The sequence below is a fragment of the Aulonocara sp. 'chitande type north' Nkhata Bay genome, linkage group LG2 (assembly GCF_057382095.1).
Source record: "Aulonocara sp. 'chitande type north' Nkhata Bay isolate Kocher_YH1m ecotype deep benthic linkage group LG2, A_spYH_male_GT1.1, whole genome shotgun sequence".
Taxonomy (NCBI): domain Eukaryota; kingdom Metazoa; phylum Chordata; class Actinopteri; order Cichliformes; family Cichlidae; genus Aulonocara; species Aulonocara sp. 'chitande type north' Nkhata Bay.
The window spans coordinates 26,083,326-26,104,519 of record NC_141345.1 but is presented as its reverse complement, the minus strand read 5'-3'; the positions used below and the strand labels follow the sequence as shown (position 1 = coordinate 26,104,519).

The 21,194-nt window shown below is 39.2% G+C and overlaps 2 protein-coding genes across 3 annotated transcripts; one reads left to right on the top strand and one right to left on the bottom strand.

The window, feature by feature from the left end:
• Window positions 1–462: 462 nt before the first annotated feature.
• klb (klotho beta) lies at window positions 463–6,756 on the bottom strand. Its single transcript, XM_086313541.1, has 6 exons — window positions 5,813–6,756; window positions 4,498–5,011; window positions 4,121–4,389; window positions 3,763–4,019; window positions 2,662–3,593; window positions 463–2,276 (listed from the first exon to the last, which is right to left on the bottom strand). The coding sequence occupies exons 1-6, from the start codon at window positions 6,566–6,568 to the stop codon at window positions 1,855–1,857; spliced, it is 3,150 nt and encodes a 1,049-aa protein (XP_086169667.1). The 5' UTR covers window positions 6,569–6,756; the 3' UTR covers window positions 463–1,854.
• A 1,475-nt stretch (window positions 6,757–8,231) lies between these two features.
• On the top strand, window positions 8,232–21,021 carry LOC147337989 (toll-like receptor 1). 2 transcript variants are annotated; one of them, XM_086313530.1, is made up of 2 exons: window positions 8,232–8,401; window positions 17,115–21,021. In XM_086313530.1, the coding sequence occupies exon 2, from the start codon at window positions 17,121–17,123 to the stop codon at window positions 19,572–19,574; it is 2,454 nt and encodes an 817-aa protein (XP_086169656.1). In that variant the 5' UTR covers window positions 8,232–8,401; window positions 17,115–17,120; the 3' UTR covers window positions 19,575–21,021. The 2 variants fall into 2 exon arrangements, with proteins under 2 accessions (XP_086169656.1, XP_086169648.1); XM_086313522.1 differs by lacking the exon at window positions 8,232–8,401 and adding an exon at window positions 11,254–11,436.
• The last annotated feature ends 173 nt before the right edge of the window (window positions 21,022–21,194 follow it).

The following is a 21,194-nucleotide window of genomic DNA, read 5'->3' as shown; positions in this document are numbered from 1 at the left end:
TTGTTTGAAATGAGCCCAACGAATAGTCCAAAGTACCTAGGACCGTAATTTATCAGAAACAAGATCGTTACATCTTTTATTTTTTTTTAAAAAGAAGTGATTTTTATATAGGAACATTAAAAAATATATGTTTATTAATGAGAAGGAAAATGCTATGCTCCGTTTTGGTCAAATCGGACTTTCATTATATCTTCAGAAAAGAGTCAAAACCCAGTTAAAATCAGATCAAAATTAACTACTATGTTATAGTCTTAAATATCTGCATCAGCAAACCTTTACAGACTAACATGGCTAAATGCTGTAATCAGGGTGGAATACTTATCTTTAATCTTCATGTATAATATTGTATATGTATGTATATATATAATAACACCAAAAGTACCCCACTGTGCTTTTGTGACTTTTTTGTCAGTTAAACTGCGCTGTGCAGCAATCAGACACAAACCCCATTCTGTAGCCACACTGCTTTATCACAGGACACACATGAGAAATATGCATGTTTTTTTAAACAAATAACAGAGAAGTGTTTCATAGTGTTTCATCATACCTGCAAACAGTCACACTAGGGGGCATCATTGCCCCATGAACATCCAGTCTATGAAAAAAACATGTTATAATAAATGCCTTTGTTGTCTTATGAAAAGAAAGCCACTTTTATAAAACTGATTGGTGATTTGAGATCATGTTTTTATTAGATTTTATTGTTATGAGATGTTTTGCACTGGTATGTTTTCTCATATTTGTTTATTATAAAACATAGAGCTGACGTAATCACTTACGTAAGGTTATAAAAAACTCACACATGCCCTAGCTTCTCACTGCAACAGTCATTAAATCTGTTGCCATTTTACAGTCTTTTAAATATGTAGAAACAATAAAACAAAATAGCTTCACAAAAACAATTCTGAAAATATTGGGATGTTGTGTAAAATGTAAATAAAAACAGAATGCAATGATTTGGCAATATCCGACATTTAAACTGAGACACTTTACAATTTTGTGAAAATGCAACAAGTCCCAAAAAGTTGGGAGAGTGACAACAAAAGGCCGGAAAAATAAGTGGTACCACTAAGAAACAGGTAGAGAAACATGATACAACTGTTTAACTTCATTGGCAACAGTTAAGTAACATGACTGGATATAAAAAGAACATCTTAAAGTGGCAGTTTCTCAGAAGTAAAAATGGGTAGAAGTTCACCACTCTGGAAAAGAACTGTGATTACAAATTGTGGCACAATTTCAGAATATTTTTCCTCAAGGTAAAATACAGAAAGTTTTGAATATCTACTGATCTATACTACATATCATCAAAAGATTCAGAAAATTTGGAGAAATCCCTATGTGCAAGAGACAAGACCCGTGATCTTCACATATCCAATAGTATCGTATTGTTGTCAGCTCTCAGTTTAAAAAGCCTGCATCTCATATGGTATGAAAGTGTATTAGTGCGTATGGAAAAGTACCATCAAACAAGAAAGGTATATACAGTTTTATGGCAACATATGATCCCGTCCAGATGACGTCAGGCCTTGCATATTTCAGCAAGACAATGCTATATCAGACATGAATGGGACAATATTCCTCTCCTAAATGATGAACAGCTGGTCTTCTCGATTTCTAGATCTTAATGGACTGTTAAATATTTAATATATTTCCTGTGCTCTGCTGTGAATAAAACTTATGAGATTTGCAAATCATTGCATTCTGCTTTTATTTACATTTTACACAACTAATCACACATTCGTCACATGAGCAGAAACAGACACAAATGGAGCGTACACAAGTCGTTGCCCTTCCCAGTCAGTGAGCCACAGGGTTTTTTATGACACACGAATGAGTCAGTCTTTCCTAGTGTTATCGCTTTACACCAGGTGGACACAAACACACTCCTTCCTTTCTTCTCCTCCTGCTCAACCCAACTTTCGCTTTTCCTCTGCCATGTCTTTGGTTTCTTTTGGTGACTATGACAAAAACCACTAGCGCTGCCAGCATTGCAGCTGTTATTAGGAGGCACCCCCCAAAAACCAGCATTGCTTTGTTTGTGAACATCCATGCGCATATAGAGCAAGGCTCATGCAGCTCGCTAAACCTGCAGGGCTGCACTGAGTCATTGTTAGGGGATCCGCTGAGAGCAATGATTTCTCTGTACACATTAATGGAGGCTTTGGCTTTGGATTGGTGTTGGGCTGAGGTGAAGAGGCCATACTGTGGTACGTGTCGATCTTGGAGTTTCCACACGTAGAAGCCGTGCAAGTTGACTCCATCAAGATGGTAAGCTGCAAAGAAATAGAAATATAACAACAGAAAAGTAAGATGAATACTTTATCTAAAAAACACGGCTTTTATTGTGTTAGAAAACTACACTGCTTCCATGTGCAAATACAGGTGAGTCATAAAGGGCAGTGCCATAAAGGGCAATATGGCCTTTATGGCACTGTTTGTCCTCGTCCCTCGTTTCTGCTTTTATGGATTTCATGGTTTCTCAGTATATAAAGCTTTTATAGTAGGAAGCAATAAGGTCATTAAGCCTGTATCACATGTGGAACTGTATCTCTGTCTCAACATCCTGAACACTGCAGACTCTATTTTGATTCTTGCCAAATATTGTTACACAACACATCCTGGACTGAGGTAGAAAATTGTCTAAAATGTTTGCCCTACCTTTGAGTGCCTCCTGCAGGTAACTCCTTAGGTAGTGTTGCCGGAGTTTATCCTCAACAGGAGCCTGATCGTCAATCCCACTCCCGGTGACAATGATAGGTATAGCTCCATCATACCTCTGGCTAACCCACTTTAGCATCTTACGCAAGCCCCACGGCACAATAGCTTGCCGCAGGCTAGAAGAGGGCCATGTTGGATCAGAAAGAATCAGACAGTCATGATCAGGAGGTGGTTTCTGCTGAAAACTGTCCTGTGTGTGGGAACGCGGGGAGACCAAACGGGTAGTAAAATGGTTTAGTGCGATAAAACTCAAGGCCCCTCTCAGTTCCTCTCTCTCAGTCTCAGTAAAATTAGGAAGAGGAGATCCAGGAAGGCCCATTACTCGAGCTCTCTCTTCTAGATACGTTCTCATTTCTTGTGGGTAGTCCCCCATGTTGTGCTTCTCCTCACGTCTAGTCCCCAACAATGGGTCTAAGAAGCGACCAAGTTCAAACAGAAGGAATCTTTCAGCTGCCACTGTGTGTGACTCCAGGAAGGGGTTAGCAGGTTTGGCCCAGTCAGCATGTAGTGCTAACGATACCAGTCCTTGCTGTTGACTGTAATGTTCCTTCTCATATAACCTCCAGGCTTTTGCATGAGCCAGAAGAAGGTTATGAGCTGCCAGATGCTTGTCTTCCCCACTCGAATAAACGTCTACAAGTCTGTTTGGCTCATTAATAGTGATCCAGTTCTGAACCCAGGGACCCAGCTCCTGGTAACAAAGTGCTGCATATTCCTGAAAAGCGTTCACTGTGCTGTAATTGAGCCAACCACCTGAGGCATGCAGCGGCACAGGTAAACCCAGATTTGGAGATCGGTGTGTTGGGTAATAAATAACCACAAGAGCCTCGAGATCCCGCTTCTTGAGTTCGGTCACGATACAGCGGTAGTATCTTTGTAAAAGTAAAGAGTGTAGACACAGAGAGACTGATTCAGGCAAAGTAAGTGCGTATGAACTCGAAATTGCTCTGTCAATAACCGGGGTGTGACTCAGGTAAAGTTACAGGTATAACATGAATTGTGTTATTTGAATTGTCACTGTGTGTGTGTGCGCATCTTTACCTCAGAGCTTCTGTGTTTACATTAGAGAGGTCTCCTTGGGGTAAAATCAGAGACCAGTTTAGAGCGAAGCGATAGTGAGATGCCCTTGTCGATTCCAGCAGGTTAAGATGATCACGGATAGCCAAATAGTCTGTGCACTGTGCTCGCCTGGTCTGGAGCTTCACCCCTGGGACCTGATGCAACGATCCGTCACCTGTCAAGTTCCAACTGTACAAATGAGGGTCAGTAAACTGTGGGGAGAAAGGGTAGAAGTTGACCTACAAAAACAAAACAAAACAATACAATTAAAATGTGTTCTTTAGGCGTCCGGAGCATTATTGAGCATCTTCCATAGCTGATAATCATAAAGTCATGTTACCTGTAAAGTGGAGTCTGCAATACCCCAGTGAAAGTTGCAGGGGAAATAGCCTTTCACCTCTTGCGAGGTTTCATCACTTGGGAAGCCATTATCATTAACTATTTCTCTGTAGTACTGAGCGGTGCTCTTGGGGCTCCTAGTTCTGTTTGGTTGGCTGAAGTCCACATAAAAAAGGCCTCGTCTAATACTATACCCATAATTCCACTCAAATCCATCCACTAAAGACCAGGCCATGTATCCAAACACCCGTACACCGTCAAGGTTAATGGCTATGAAAGAAAACAAAGTAATAATAGAGTAAGATAGACAAATGTTTGTGTCTCAATGACTTTATTGTCTAACTCATATTTATTTGTTCTTCCCAGCGTTCTGCTTACCTCGCAAGACTTGGTTGATAAAGCTTTTCATCAGATAGATGCCCACTGTGTCTTCCTTTCCTACAGTGGCTTCAGAGAACCAGCCTCCCTCAGCTACTAAGACACTTGGATTCCCATATTCCAACTTTATCCAGCCCAGGAGTCGTCTTAGGTCTGGAGTCACCGTCTGCCCGTAGCTGATTACACTCTGCCCCAAACGGAGGTTGTTAGGCCCAAAGGATAGGGCGAAAAAGTCAGCTGTCTTCTGCACCCAGAGCTTCTCTTCAGGGGTGAATGCTGGCAGAAGAGCCCCAAGCTTGGTTTTTAAAGAGACTGGGTAGTCCCCATCACCAAAGATGGGACTGGCAAACCAGCCCAGTGCTGCCTCTATTGACTCCTGACAGAGCTCAGCACTTGCATCAATGGCTTTGCCTCTTTGAGGTTCCACCCAGTGGGAGCCCAAAACAATGGACACTTTACCCTTCTGAGTTGTGCGGAAGTTGGCGTTGTAGGCATGCCATGCTTTAGCGTGAGCCTGGAAATAACAGCAGACACATTAGTGTGATGTTTTTAGTTTTGTTGTTTTTTTTCATGAACATATTCACTGTAAAATAAACTTATTTGACTCAGCAAAATTTACTGTGTCTCTATGAAAAGCACAGGTATACATAACATAGTTAATTCTGGATAAGGAGAGGGAAAATGAGAGATAAGAGAGTAATTATGAAAACAATTACATATAAATGGTTATTTTATTTGAATTTTTTTTGGTTTTGTTTGCTCACTGGGCGCTGCAGGTACACCATCTGTGCTTCTTTGCGTAAACTGAAAGTGATTATTAATGAGGCATGTCTCCCCGACTTCCTGACACACACCATTTTTCTCCAGTAGACAAGTGCTGATGTGGTGGACTTTGACCGCAGTGTCTCTTTAACTGTCGTGTTTATCACAAGCCAATCAATATAAATAAAATTGACGAGTCATCAAGGAGATAAAACAAAAAAACAAAACAAAGCAAGCAGCCAGGTTTTGCACTTGTTTGCACTAGTTTTATACGCCCTGACCAATTTGATTGTATTAAAATGAAATATCAGGGCTTTCTTGCTTCACTGTCCTCTGACCTAAAATCACTCGAGCAATATACAGATTCACTGTCTATCGTAAAATGATAAAGCTGTGAGAGTTCAAAGTTTACACAGTTTGTGTATGTGTGTAACTGGAGATATTCTTCATATCGCTGGCGTTGCAACCAAAACAGATGAGGAACACGAAGAGTAAAAATTACATACTTGTGAGAAATTTGACAAAATCTGCTAGGTCCCCATGTGTAACTGACCTTTATCAGATTGTGTGCCACAGTAAGAGAGGTGGCAGGTCCCCCTTTTTCTCCAGGAGCATGGACTCCTGTCCCGTATCCCTGTACAGCCACCAGGTAGGGATTATGCATTGTGAGCCAATACCTAACACGACTCCCAAAAGTGTGGAAACAAAAAGTAGCATACTCCTCGAAAAGTTCCACCACAGTTTCGTTCTTCCAGCCTCCATAATCCTCTTGCAGCACCTGTGGCAGGTCCCAGTGATGGAGAGTGACGATGGGCTCAATTTTCTTTTCCAGAAGCCTCTCTATGAGGTAGCTGTAATGCTTCACAGTAGCAGTATTGGGCTGACCTCTGGCATTTCCATCAGGAAAGAGTCTGGGCCAGGAGAGAGAAAAAGAGTATGACCTTACACCTAGATACTCCAATGCTTTCACATCTTCTTCCCATCTGTTGTAGCTGTCACTTGCCACATTGGCAGCCTCTCTGTCCAAGCTGCCACTGACAGAGGAGTGGGTGAAACTGTCCCAAATTGAGGCACCTTTCCCATTCTGGTTCCAGGCTCCTTCTGTCTGGAAAGCAGAAGTTCCAGAGCCCCAGAGGAAGCCTAGAGGGAAGGTGTCATGTAGAAAAGATTGCCCTTTGAGTGTGGGATCCGGTTTGGGCTGCTGCCAAATATCCCTGCCCTTCCCAAGAGAGCAGGTTGCCTTGTTCCAAGAATATAAGGAAAACAGGAGAGAAGACAAGAGGAAGTGACATTTGGGCTGGTTCAGCATACTGAAGGTTTCTACCTTGATTCCAAAATCCACCTTAATGAGACAGCTGATGTCAGTCCGTCAGCGCACGTTTGAAAATAATGCATTCCTTTATGACTGATAAGAGATCCATAATGTGGGTGAAGAAGAGGCTGAAGTGATCAAAGCGAGCAGAGTGGAACATTTGAAGCTTCGAGGTTTTGCGCTCTCCATCTGACACCCTGCGTCCCTATCTCTCACTCCCAGTGTACTTCTGCTCCCACTCAACCCCTCCCTAACGTTCACACATACAAAGGTTGACTCATGTCCTCACATACTTGTTTTACTACCGAGGCCATTCCGGCTCATTAATTTAACCCGTACTTCAAAAAGCGCTTGATTATTCTTGGATCTCAGCCAAATTAATAAAAATAAATAAATAAAGAGTCATAATTCAACACAGCTAATAAAGATAATAGTGAGCTATCTTTCAAAGGGTGCATAGAGACTGACTCAGAGCTCTCAGGCACATGCTGATTGCTGTAAAGAACATTTGTGTCAATAATTAGCTTGTACTCTGATCTTAGCTTCATAAGTAAGACTTACTGCACATTACAAACACACACACTGTATTTTGTAATCACTTGCATTAGGGGATTTCAGCTTTCTAACAAATCAGCAACGGCACATTTTGACACATTTATTAAATAAGAGATAATCTTACACTGTGACGCTGAAAAAACAGGCTGTTTTCTGTTTTCTTACAGCCAGAAGCTTCTAATCACATCAGTGTTCTTTTAGGATTTGATCAAACTGTGCCAGGTGGGATTAGTGACACTGGCTTATAAGACAATATTCAATTAAGCTCCACTTGCTGTATGCGTAGCAGTCGCTGACCCAAGGCAAGATTAGCACTGCCAGGCTAGAAACACTGCTGGGAAGAAGGTTCATGCATATGTGTGTGTGTGTGTGTGTGTGTGTGTGTGTGTGTCTGTGTGTCTGTCTGTCTGTACATACACATAGCTTCCCTATCACAATAAAAAGCCATTTTAAAAGAAACCCTTTCTCATCATCCTTCATTAACACAGTGTCTAGAGTAAACAACACAGTGGACCTGAAGCCACTCTGCCTCAAGGCATTAGTGCGATAAGTCAATTGAGTTGGAAAATGTTCATGTACTACCCAGGTGACCTCGGTGTGGTCGCTATGATACAAGAGAGCTACCTCAGAAACACTGTAGTTTAGCCTTCTCATTCATACTTTTCACAACATAGTAGAACAAACTAAAGATACAGTATACTCATGGCATTGCTTAGTAAAGGCCCATTTCATTGATTTTTAGAATATTTTAAAATCAGTTCATGTTTCTCAAACTACAGACCAACGTCTTTTAGGGTGCCAAAACAAAAAACAAAACAAAATCTGAAGTATTAGTTTGCTTAAAACAATAACGTAAACTAAATCCAAGGAACTGATTTCATTACTTTCACTAGCTCCGCTTATTTATACATTTTTATCACAGTTTACTTCTATAAAATACACTGTTACATAAAAAGGGAAGTGAAAAGAGGATGTTGAAGTGAGAAAAGCATAAGTAGTCTGGGAATTGCTTTCATTTCTATGCCTGTTTCCGCTCAGCTTCATGTTGTTTTTACTGTAACTTAAAAACTATTAGCAACTACTGCTGGAGCAGTGCTAACGCATGACTTTTGGTCACATTTAATCCAAATTTTATTTGGTGGTATACCTTTCTCGATCAGTCAGTTTTGTCTTACTGATTTCCTTTTTTCCCCATATCCAGAGATTTGGAACCACTGTGACTCTGATGATTTTGTACGTGAGACTTAAAAACGTGACCATCAGACCACAATAAAGGTTAGTGCTCTTTTTTTTATCCGTCTATGAACTAAATGGTGTTTTCCAGAGTGGTTTTTTTATTGTGGTTTTGGATTTTTTTATTTTATTTTAATATCTAGATTACATGAGTCAAGAAAAACACTTAATTGAAAGTAATCTAAAATATGACGATGTCAAATGTCTGCTTTTAAAGTTTTGGTGGGATTTATGAATGCATAAATAATCATAAACTCATACCATGATATGAAATGGCAGTATTTTATATTTATGACAGTATTAACATTCCCTTTTTGCTCACACTGTTTTTTGATATTTAGAAAAAGCAGCTTTTCTAAATGTCTATTTGCTTTCTTTGTTGTCCCCAACAATATATATACATACATATATATATATATATATATATATATATATATATATATATATATATATATATATATATATATATATATATATAAAGATTCCAACAAAACTGACACCAAGAAAACCACGGGAATTAAAGAAAACAGAGCAACAATTCCATGATAAGCACACAGCAAGCCACATTCACAAAGGAAAAACTCACTTCCAGAAAAAACGGTAAACCAAACCAATTAGAATTTAACCAGTTCAAAAAAATTAAAAGTAAGTCTGATCTTAAAGAAAGTAACCAGTGTTGTTCCAGGTAAGTTCCTTTCAAAATGATGTTTTCACATCACTCTGGCCTGTTCCTTAAATTTCTTTCATCTTTCTGCTCAGCCAAATTTCTTTTTAGCCTTGATGCTTTTAATACACGTCTGGCATATTTTTAGTATACTGACTAAAATCAAAAAGTGTTACATAAACTATTTTTTTTTAAACCCATAAAACCCAGTAATATTCTAGCAGCAGAAAAATAGCGCACAATAACTGAAATTTACCGTGTTTACATTTGTCATCATGTAAAAACACAGAAATTGTCTATAATTAAAATACACAAAAAAGTCCATTTTTTTTTTTACGTTGTATTACATTAAAATACAGTTCTTTTAGGTGTAAATGGAAATTAAACAATATTAGAAATATACAGAAAATGTTATTGTAATTACATTACAGATCTTATCAAGTGCATACTGATGGATGTGAATATTGAAAGAGTTTAGCTAAATAAAACACTAAATTTACTTTGTGTAATAATTTCATAATACTGCTGTAATGCACTAATACAGAAAACTCCTAACAATTTGTAAAAGTAAATGTAGTGGGTTAGATGTGGTGGATGTTGGTTCAAACATGCTTTCTGTGAATGTAGCATGAACATTAACCTCTCCCTTAGCTGTTAATCAGATGTTGGTTATAAGGAACAACTGTAGTCTACTCCTGAGCTCTGGCAGTTTGCACTAATTTCTGTTCAAGGTGGCAAAGATCACAGCCTGTTAAGTATTGCAGACCGCATTCATTTCCCCTGGCAACTGGTTAATATATAATAGAATAGAATAGAATAGAATAGAATAGAATAGAATAGAATAGAATAATCCTTTAATTGTCCCACAAGGGGAAATTTGGTTGTAACAGCAGCCAAAAAGACACATATACAAACAAACAGTACACAGGACACGGAACAGAAACATACACAATTTTTCTTACATTAAGGACAATGGTTACTATAAACAGAGTACTGTACAGTTATTAAATTAAATAAAAATAACTACAGGTAAGAGGCAAACCAGGTTGTAGTGCGAATCGGTTAATTAACTTATTGCAGTTACAGCGCAGATGTAAACATCTATGTTTTTTGGGAGCAGTTCTGATTGTACAGTACAGTTCTGATTGTACAGTCTGACAGCTGCAGGGAGGAATATAATAATAATACTATAATAATAATATGTATAACTATTAAAGGGTAAGTAGGATCCTCATGGGTTATCTATCGTAGGGTGGACACTGGATGATTGTTTTCCCTCTCTTGTTACAGGCCTACACACTGCTGCTGTCTTGTTGTAGCCTTGTTGTTGCTTTGCTGTTATTTATGGACTGGCATTGACTGGTTCATTGTTTTATGGTGTTTTCATCTTAACTGTTTGTTATATTGTAATTGTGCTTTTAAAAGGAGTTGTATTTTAGAGTGTGTGCATTTGTTCTTGTCTCCTTATATTTTATTTCCTGAGTTGTTTGCTGTTTTGTATGCCACAACTTCTAGGTTCTTTTTGATTTTGCTTTAGTGGCGGCACAGTCGCTTGTTCTGGGGGCTAGGCACGTGTGGTAAAATTCCCTCAGATGCATGTGAATGTACACACCGGGAAATGGGTATAACGCACCATTTAACAGTTTGGTAATGCCAGCCCTGCAACCTAGTTCTTTTTTTTGCAGCTCTGTGCTTTTAGTTTTTTTTTTCTTAAAAGCTTTGCATGTGGTAGAGGGGATACCAGGGGAGAGGCTATTGCATGAGGGAAGCAGGACAGGACAGGACTGAGCCTTAGGACCTATCTCTTTGTGCAAAAAGGTACAGAATAAATGCTGGCAGCCTTTTAGTGGGACTCGTGCTCACAGTACCGCACTGTGAAAATCATCTGACATTCTCCAAAGAATATCAGAACCAGACTAGCATCCAGTTCTCCTTAAAGATGAGAAAATGTTCTCATTTCAGGGAAGATGGCTGCTGAAAGTGTTCTTCTCTATATCATCTTGTGCTAGGATTTATCTTCAAGAAGCATCATTTGAATTAAATACAAAAAACAAACAAAAAAATAATTTGTAGTTAGTAAGTAAACATTGACTTTAATTATGTAACCCTGGTAAGATTTACAGCAATCAGAAGTACAGGGTTCTTTGAATGCATCGTAGTTCTTGTTTGATAGTTTAATTTCCGGGCTTGCCCTGAAGGCATCATCTGCAGCTCGGTGCGCGTGAAGGTGTGGTGTAGGGGGAAAAGGACGGCAAGGAAAAACTCCATGCTGCCGCGAGCACGGTTTTTCCCAGTTGAAAGAGAGAAAAGAGATTCTATTAACATTTGTGAGAGCGCTGTCGTTAGCGGTGAACCACAGACGGGTACCTACCTCAAAGGAGTCGGAGTGTTTTGAACTTTTTGAACTATTCTGGTGAGTTAGCCTAGCTCACTTAGCACCGCTATCCGATTGTTAAGTGATGACGTGAGGAATCCTACTTCCGGGCCTAAAGTAGTCTGCGTTTAATATGGCTTTTGTGTTGTTAACATGTTTAATGTTATGTATTTTCTTCTATTTAATCTCAAAAAGCTCCTAAAACAGTCAGTGATCACTGTTGACCTCCCTCTGCTTTTATTACCGCTAATCATTTATTTAAGCTCAGTTTTTAAAACCTTACGATGTAACTACAGCTAGGGCTGCTCGATTATGGCAAAAATGATAATCACGATTATTTTCACTGAAATTGAGATCTCAATTATTTGACGATATTTATTTAACCCTTTAAGACCTACCATAGAACCAAGTCCGCCAGAGCTTATATTATATTTTTACATGTTGTAGTGCCATTTGTGGGAGCATTTCAAGTTGCTATACAACTATTATAGCCCATATTTTAATAATATGTATGCATTAAGTCCATAGTAACTACATTAATTGCAAAAAAGTGCAATAAACTACAAAAAAAAATTGAAAATCATTTTTGTTTTTTTTGCATATATTTCTACTTGGAGAAATTTAAGAGGCTTATCCTTCAAAACTTTAAATACAAAAAAGTTGCAAAAAATAGTTTACAACAGGAAATTTATTTTGAGTGTCTTCATAGTTTTATTTTGGAGATACATCAATTTTTATATACTGCAGGAAAAACGAAAAAACAATCCTATGATGCAAATTTGCAAAGAAAACAGCATCAAAATAAACTATTTCCAGCAGTGCAATTCGAGTTCTAAGCATCCCAGAAACTATTCAGAAAAGTCAAACATGACCAGTATAGGCTTTTAAGGCCTACAAGTAAAAAAAACTACAATTTCCGCGAAAATGACGTCACTTCCGGTTTCGGGCAGGAAATGGCGGACATGTGACAGTTCGCGCTGACGTCTGTTTAACTGTGGGAAGTGTTACAAACAGCTGATCGGATCGGCAAAGCGTGTTTCTGGAATATTATGTTTTTGTTCCTGCAAGCGCTTTTTATGCAGTTTTTGCAAAGCTTTATGTGGAAGGAAACCGTGACCGAGGACAAACTGATGGCATCAGATGTAAGTACAACTCCTCCGGTTTCATATGCAAAACAAATTATTGCGCTAGCTTACACGGTCCAGGTTCTACAGGGATTTAAAAATAGTTATGCAAAACGGAGCGTGCTGCTCTGACCGGATCTAAAGGGTTAACAATGACTTTAAAAAATAATATAAAATAGTGTGCAACACCACTGAAGTTTTTTTTACCTCTCTTTTCAACCAACGGCAGTCACTCTCCTCTCCAAATAACTTCTGCTTAGCTTTCCGAGCTTCCCTCGGGTCCTCTTAATCAGCGGTCTCCAACCTTTTTTGCGCCACGGACGGTTTATGCCCGACAATATTTTCACGGACCGGCCTTTAAGGTGTCGCGGATAAATGAGGGAGGGGCCAATAATCGGCTCAGTCATTTTTAATGATCGTTGAAAGCCCAGATCGTAATCGTGATTAAAATTCGATTAATTGAGCAGCCCTAACTACAGCCCATCCCATGCAGCAGTATATGAATGACTAGGTTCAAGGTTCAAGGTTCTTTATTTGTCACATGCATAGTTATACAAGTATAACACACAGTGAAATGTAGCCTGACACGCTCCTCGACATGTGCAAAAAAATTGGGGGGGGTGTAGAGGAAGAACATTATATATATATATAGTATATAGTATATACATTGGGTGAATGTGCAGTAGTAGCAGCAAGCAGGTGAATTCTGTACATTAATATGAATAGACATCTGACTATTTTACAGGATAGACAATATAAACATATTTAAAATTAAAGGAATTGAAATGTACATTGTGCCTTGGTTTAGTGTCTGGAAGAGTCCTGACTCAGTCAATTATAGATGATGTGAGAGGGCGGGTGTGTGTGTTTAGGGCACGGATGGCTTGGGGATAGAAGCTCCTCTTGAGTCTCTCTGTCCTTGCCCGGAGGATGCGGAACCTTCTACCAGATTGCAGAAGTTGGAACAGTTTGTTGCCAGGATGGGACGGGTCCTTCAGTATCTGCGCTGCTCTAGTCCGGCATCTCCTGGTGTAGGTGTCCTGAAGCGGGGGGAGAGCAATCCTGCAGCAGCGTTCTGCTGTACGGATCACTCTCTGGAGAGCTTTTTGGTCCTTCACACAGCTGTTCCCAAACCACGATGTCATGTTCTGTGTGAGGATGCTCTCCACAGCGCCTGTATAGAAAATCCTGAGGATCTTTGGAGAGACCCTGAACTTCCTCAGTTGTCGTAGGTGATACAGGCGCTGCCTAGCCTTTTTGGTCTGGACCTGAATGTGGGCAGCCCATGTCAGGTCTGAGGAGATGTGGACTAACCTCGTATTGTGGATGGATTATCTCAGTTGTTCTCCTGGCTGAAGTTTGGTCATTTTACAGCATCCTGCCATGCGATTACATTTGTTCCTGACCACCGAGAACACTCACATTAACTTTTATCGAGTGGAAAAAAGGTTAGCTTGTTTATATTATGCTAACATAGCTGTGTCGCTAGCGGTCACGTAGCACATCATTATATACCAGCTAGCCCAACTTCAGTAACCCTACAAACGTCACTGCTGTTTAGTTTTCTGTCTTCATTTATGCTGGAAGTGATAACAGAGCTGTACGTTTTAATTTGTTTCCAAAACCCCGCAGTCAGGACATGCTATGTTGTATTTAGATAGAAGCTAGCGAGCTAACTCCCTGCTAACTTCTAACTCCGTTAAATGTCATAAATTCCGTTTTCATGGATGCCTGGATGTTAAACTCAATTGTTACACCTGGTAGAGCAGAACGCTGATCATTTTATTAAAGATGAAAGACTTTAGACAGTTTTTCAACTCTCAGTAATGCCATAGTGATCATTTGATATATGGACCTACAGCGGAGTTTAGACCCAGACACGGCTAGTGACGTCAGACTGAAGAACCGGATTGCAGTTCAATGCACTGAAAAAAATAACTAACCAGTCAGAATAGTAGTAAATGTGTTTAATGATGTTTAAGATGTGTTTTTATAGTATTGTGACGTTGTGACAGTTTTGTTTATTATGAGTGTCTAGTGTTTTTCTTTTCTTGGGCCTGCTAGTTCAGCCGCGGCCAGCTAAGTGGTTATGCGCAGTTCACGTGCAATAGCTGTGCTGTAGCTGTAACTGCGGGTGATGCACAGTAATACCGGTGTATTTACTTTTAAGGTGTCACAAGATGCAAATTTATTTTAATATTTAAAAAGAACCAAGGACATTAGGAACAAGGACATTTAAGGAATGTGGACATCTAACATTCTGCGTATTTGTGTGCAGACTGGTTTTTTTTTTTTTTTTTTGTTTTTTGAGGTACAGTTCCATGTGTGCCGAGTGAGGAGCTGGTATCATGAGTCTAAGACACTGTTGCTGTTGTGGAGGCCTTCTGTGTGTCAGGACGCCGACACGTTGATGCCTGCCGTACTAGGAGGGCGGTAGGGAAAAAAACAAAAGGAAGCCCACCTGAGAGATACCTTATCATTTTCTTTTGCTACTTTTTCCCCGCCTGAGATTCAGGTCGTTTTCAGTTCTTAACCCAGGACAGTGGGTAACTGAATAAACTGACACCATAAAGAACTGGACACTCACATGCTATTTTCTTTTCTTTTTCCTTTTCTTTGGGGTGTTGAAATATTGTTTCTTGTCTTACATCTATTTTGATTGTTTCAATTATTTTTGTGATGCATTTGAGATAGTTACTGCATTTGAAGTTATCCCTACATTGAGGATGAGTAAAGGGAACTGATCCAAAGGAAATATATATAAAGCAAACTTTGTTTCATAAACCTGTGGTTGTGCGTGTTATGTGGGTTGGAAGTCTTATTGCTCTTACAGAGTTGCTACTGCCAATCTCCTTCCCAAACCTAGATTCGGATATTGTAGACATTGCACTTGGGTGAGCAGTATAGATCATCTCTTTATAGATAGAGGGACACACGTCCAGGTTACAATTACATTGATACTGACATTAATATATATTTTTTTGATATATCACCAAGCAAATCATTGAGAGTTTGCAAAGTTTTTGTAGAGTTATTCTTGCACTAGAGTAGTGTGTATGTAAAGAGTTTAGGTTAAGTGGAAAGTCTAAATTAATTATATTGTGTAACAGCGTGAGCAGCATTTGCATATGCATGTGTGATCTGTCATGAAGGATCGAGTGAGAGGCATAGAAATGCAGTACTTCAAATGAAAGTGAAACCTACAATTTAATTAGAATGTATGCAGAATATCCACGGGGAAAAAATAAAAACATCTGGAGAACAGGGAGCACATGAGTGGAGGTTAAAGAATGACCTGAACATGAACAAAGGAAATGATACAAAGGAAGCAAAACTAAATGCAAGACACAGGAGAGAAATGACTACCCCCCAAAAAACAAAAACAAAAAACTGGAAGAGAGAATCATTTGAAACAGGAATACACAGAGATTATAACAATACGTAATAATAATGATAACAATTAACACCAAAGGACCTCATGGAGAGTGAAAAACACTGAGGGAAGAACCTGAAGTCTATTATCAAGACGACATTAACTACAGTACTTGTCATATTTATCTGTAAAGTAACCCTGCATCATTCATCAGTCAGTTTTGTGTAATTTTATACTAAATGAATCAAAATTTGGATGTAGTTCTAGAATTAAATTAGAATTTAGCTGTAATATTTTTTAAATAAACATAGCTTATAAGTGATCAGTATCATAGCTTATCTCTCCTCCTCTCACACACTGAGCACCGACTCCCCACAGTTTCTTTTTCTTCAAAAACAGTTTCCCCACTGTGCAATACCAAATTCTATGTGCAATAACACTATTTATTACATATTACTTTTTAAAACTGGCTTGTATATTTGTATATAGTGCTGCAGAACTGTGCCACCACCCCACCCCACCAAGTGAGTAGGAGATGCTCTGTATCTCATTGTACAAATGTATAGAGACAATAAAGGCATTCTGTTCTATTCTATTCTCTTCTATAAATCATGTTAAGCTTGCAACTGTATTTTTACACTCTTTTTATGTGTAAAAATGAATACATTTTCTGTAAATGCATGTAAAAAAACATGTTTATTCATAAGTACACTTCTCTATTATTTTTTATTAAATCAGATATGTTAATGCAGAGAATATTTCTTGTAATTTTACTGATATTTCATGTGTTTAAAATGACAGGAAAATGCTGTAAAATTTATATGAAAATTCTGAAATTACAGATTTTTCTAACAGTGCAAGTCTGACTTCAAATTAAAATGTTTTAATTTGAGACATAACAATTATTTCTAACACTCTACTGAAGTTTCAGTTTCCAATTTTTGCATTATTCAGTTGATAAAAACCTAATTTGTACATTTATCAATTTGTCTACCCTAATTAAAAACTTAAACTGTTTAATTAAGGCATTGCACACTGAATCCTTTAAAATGATTACATCAAATCCACACCTCTCTACAGCAATTACTAAGCATTATAACCACCACAAAGAATTTATTGTAGGACTTTTGAACATTTCTTTTTGATGTATCCAACACTCTGACAACTGATGGTAAAAATAAATAATATTATGAAAGCTAATACCTATATCTTTTATTTAGGCAACAATGAGGGTCACAGCAGCCGTACTCTGGACAGCAGCCGTGTTGGTGGGACTTCAGAAGAGCACTTCATCACCTGACAACTTTGTAGACCGATCATCCCAAAACCTCTCCTCTGTCCCAACTGACCTGCCACAGACGACTGAGTTTTTAGACCTCTCTCGCAACTACATACGTCAGCTTCACAATGGAGACTTTCAAAAAACCACTCACCTCAGGTTCCTGAATGTGTCATGGAATAATTTGGAGGAGATCGATCCACAGACTTTTCTTAACACGCCTCTCCTGGAACATCTGGACCTGTCGCACAACAATCTCAAGAACCTCTCAAGTCAACAATACCTGCTACACACAGTGAACCTCCTGGTGCTAAACTTGGCCTTTAACAGATTTCTTACCATGACATTGGGGAGTGAGTTCAGCTCTCTTGTAAAACTGGAAAGATTAACAGTTGGAGCAAAAAACATCAGCGTGGGTGACTTCAAGAACATTGCTAAAATGAAACTACGTACATTGACGTTATTACTAGAGGATGGACTTTATTATGAAGCAGGCAGCCTGGAGGATGTTCATGCTCAAAGGCTGCAGATAGCCTTTGGACATAATCAAAAAATTGACCGTAATCTGACTGCTGATGCTCTGTCTCTGTTTGCTGAAGTGGAGATGATGAATATGATAAATGGCTACAAAGACCTAAGTAAGCAGCTAAGAGAGACGGTGAAAATCCACACAACGAGTTTTTATCTCACCAACATAACAATTAAATGGCACGACTTAACTGAATATGTAAATGTGGCTCTAAATACAACTTTGAAACATCTTGATGCCTCTGATGTGCACATAATGCAGCCTCCTCGAGTTGAAACAGAAGTGATCAAAACATCACAGGTGATTTCTTTCACAGCCAGCCAGGCAGTGGTAACAAGTTTCTTCTTCTCACAGGAGGCTTTATACAACTTTTTCATCAGCATGCCAGTGGAGAGTGTTGCGATTACTGACACGCCAATAATACACATGACCTGTCCCAAGTCACAGAGTCCAATACGCCAGCTGGATTTTTCTAATTGTGCTATGTCTGATTCCATCTTCTCAAGTGTGGTGGATGATAAATTTGTAGAATGTCAGAACCTGCGTAACCTGAAGAACTTGACTCTGATAGGCAACAGTCTTAAAAAACTTGAGATACTGAGCCAACGTTTTCAATATATGTCGTCCCTGCAACATCTGGACCTCAGCGTCAACTCCATAGGGTATGACCAGTCATCACAGTGCATCTGGCCAGCAAGCATCACCAATATAAATCTGTCTTCTAATAGTTTGACTGAGTCAGTTTTTCAATGTCTACCAAATGGGACACAGATACTGGACCTCCAGAACAACCAGATTTCGGTGGTTCCGCAATCCATCTTTAAACTGAGAAACCTTTCAACTCTGAATCTAAATGCTAACCGGCTGCGGGACCTGCCAGGTTGTGGCACTTTCCCCACACTCCACAAGCTTCTGCTCAGGTCAAATTCTCTCCATGCCCCATCTGTGAACATATTGGAAAGCTGTCCCGAACTGCATATCCTAGATGTCAGTTTTAACCCCTTCACCTGTACCTGCACTCTCAGAGGTTTCATAAAGCTCGCTATCAATTCTGAAAAGAGCAACAGCCAATCAGGAATTAAGCTGCTGAATTGGCCACAGGGCTATTACTGCACATACCCCGAGGACGTTAGAAACTCAACTTTAAGAGACATCTCGATCCCAGAGGTCTCCTGCAGCATTGGCCTTCTAGTGGTTGCAATTTTGGTTCCAGCAGGGACACTGATTATTTCCATTGTGATTCTGTGTCACTGTTTGGATGTTCCCTGGTACACGGGCATGATCTGGCAGTGGACAAGAGCCAAACATCGTGCAAGACTGCAACAAGCTCGGCCCGAGGATCTGGTGGGTCTGGAGTTCCACGCGTTTGTGTCTTATAGCCAGCACGATGTTGACTGGGTGCGCAATTCCCTTCTTCCCAACCTCGAAGGCCCCGCAGGAGGGCTTAGAATCTGTCATCACGAGAAACATTTTGTGCCGGGAAAGACGATCATTGAGAACATCATCAGCTGTGTGGAGAAATGCAGGCGCTCTGTGTTTGTCCTCTCTGCTCACTTTGTCAAGAGCGAGTGGTGTCATTACGAGCTCTACTTCGCCACCCACCAACGTCTCACTCTGGGCTCAGACAGCATTGTGCTGGTACTGCTTGAGCCTCTGCCTCAATACCTAATCCCATCCAAGTACTACCAGCTGAAGTCCATGATGAACCGCCACACATATCTGGAGTGGCCTCAAGACAGGGCAAAACAAAGGTTATTCTGGGCTAACCTCAGAGCTGCCCTACAGACTGACCTGCCCAATGCTCCAGTCACACAAGTACAGGAGCATTGGGCAGAGGAAAGACTTGAAGAGAGACAGGGGTTAATAGGGTAAAAAGAGGCATCAAAAGCATTTGGATACACTGGAAATACATCATAGCTACCCTGAATCTTTAAAGACATGGTCACCTAATACCCTATCTATTCCATCTATTCCTCTTATCCAATTCAGGTTTACCCTATATCCCAGCTGAAATAGGGTGAGATGCTGGGTACAAGTCACTAGCCTGTCACAGGACTAACACATAGAGATAGACAATCATTCATACTCATAAACACAATTTCGATTCACCATTTAACACCAATAACTGCTTGACTTTGGACTGTGAGAGGAAGCTGGAATACCCAGAGAGAACCTATGCAGACACAGGTAGAAAAAGTAAGCACCACACAGGAAGGCCCCAGTTAGATGGTTGATTTGAACCCAGAACCTTTCTGTGAGGCAACAGTGTTCACCACCATGCCACTCTTCTAGGTAGCATGAATTAAAAGAAGAAATAATAATATAAAAAATATAAAAAATTATAGTTTTTTTTTCTAGTCAATGAAGCTCTGACATGATATACATAAATTATGAAATGTTGATTGATTGATTTACTATTTTATTAGCATTCTATAAGTTATTTAAGTTAAAAACAGGCGATTCACAAAAATTGCGGAAAAATCTTCACCTGTAAACTGTAAATTGCGAATTTAACAACTATGTAGAACACAAGGGGAAATTACTTTACAAGGATATCCCTGACAAGTTGTCTGCCAATTGGAAAGCTGGTGGTTCGATGCTTGGCTGTCAAATTGTGCTTGTTTGGATTCAATAAATCATTGCCAATAAATCATGCCAAAGTATCATTCTGCAAGATACTGAACTGCAATGCATTCACTGGAGTGTGAGTGAATGTTAGATTATATGGATGCCTGCATGTGTTGTACTAAGTGCTTTGAGTGCTCAAGCAGAGTAGAAAATTGCTACATTAAAAACAGTTCGTTTAAATACTGGTACGTTGTAACTGATATCATTTTTTAAATAATGCACTCAGTATATTATTCTCTAGAATGTTCTTTATTAGTAAATATATGTTACACAATGAGAAGGAATTCAGCCGGGTCTAATGAGGTTAGGACATAAGTTGAGTCTGTATATATTGTATATGTTGATAAAATCATCTGTTGATTTGTGCTAATTTGGATTCAACAAATCAGTATCGACATTGCCAAAGATAAACATTATTTTTGTGGGTGTTTTTGGTAAAATTTTATTCCAGGTCTTTCTTCCAACTATTAAATGCAACTATACTAGAGCCTGTTGTTCTACAAATTACAATAACCTTTTTCTTTTTTCATATAAAAATTTCAGTTGTGACACATTTCAAATGATATAGCTATTGTATTAAAATATGTGCAAAGTGACTGGGGTAATGTTTGATGTTGTGAAAGTTGGCCTACAGGCTTCTGTTGTTATTAAAGTGTAAAACTGTGAAGTATTGAAAATTTATCTTGTGTGATGGTGCTATTAAACTGGTCGTCCAGGGAGTAATAAAAACAGATTTTAATGTTGAAGAAAGAGTTATTATCAGGGTCAGTGTCATTTTGCAGTTCCTGCTGTGCAGTGAATTTGAAACTAATCAGTTCCAGACCATGTGTGTGAAATATCAGCTGCCATGGAAGAGTCATGAAG

Coding starts and splice junctions, on each gene's coding strand:
- klb (XM_086313541.1), bottom strand. CDS start 6,568: ATGCTGAACCAGCCCAAATGTCACTTCCTCTTGTCTTCTCTCCTGTTT. Junction 5,012..5,812: donor TGGCACACAATCTGATAAAG/GTCAGTTACACA, acceptor TGTTATTTCCAG/GCTCACGCTAAAGCATGGCA. Junction 4,390..4,497: donor TATCAACCAAGTCTTGCGAG/GTAAGCAGAACG, acceptor TTTCTTTCATAG/CCATTAACCTTGACGGTGTA.
- LOC147337989 (XM_086313530.1), top strand. CDS start 17,121: ATGAGGGTCACAGCAGCCGTACTCTGGACAGCAGCCGTGTTGGTGGGA.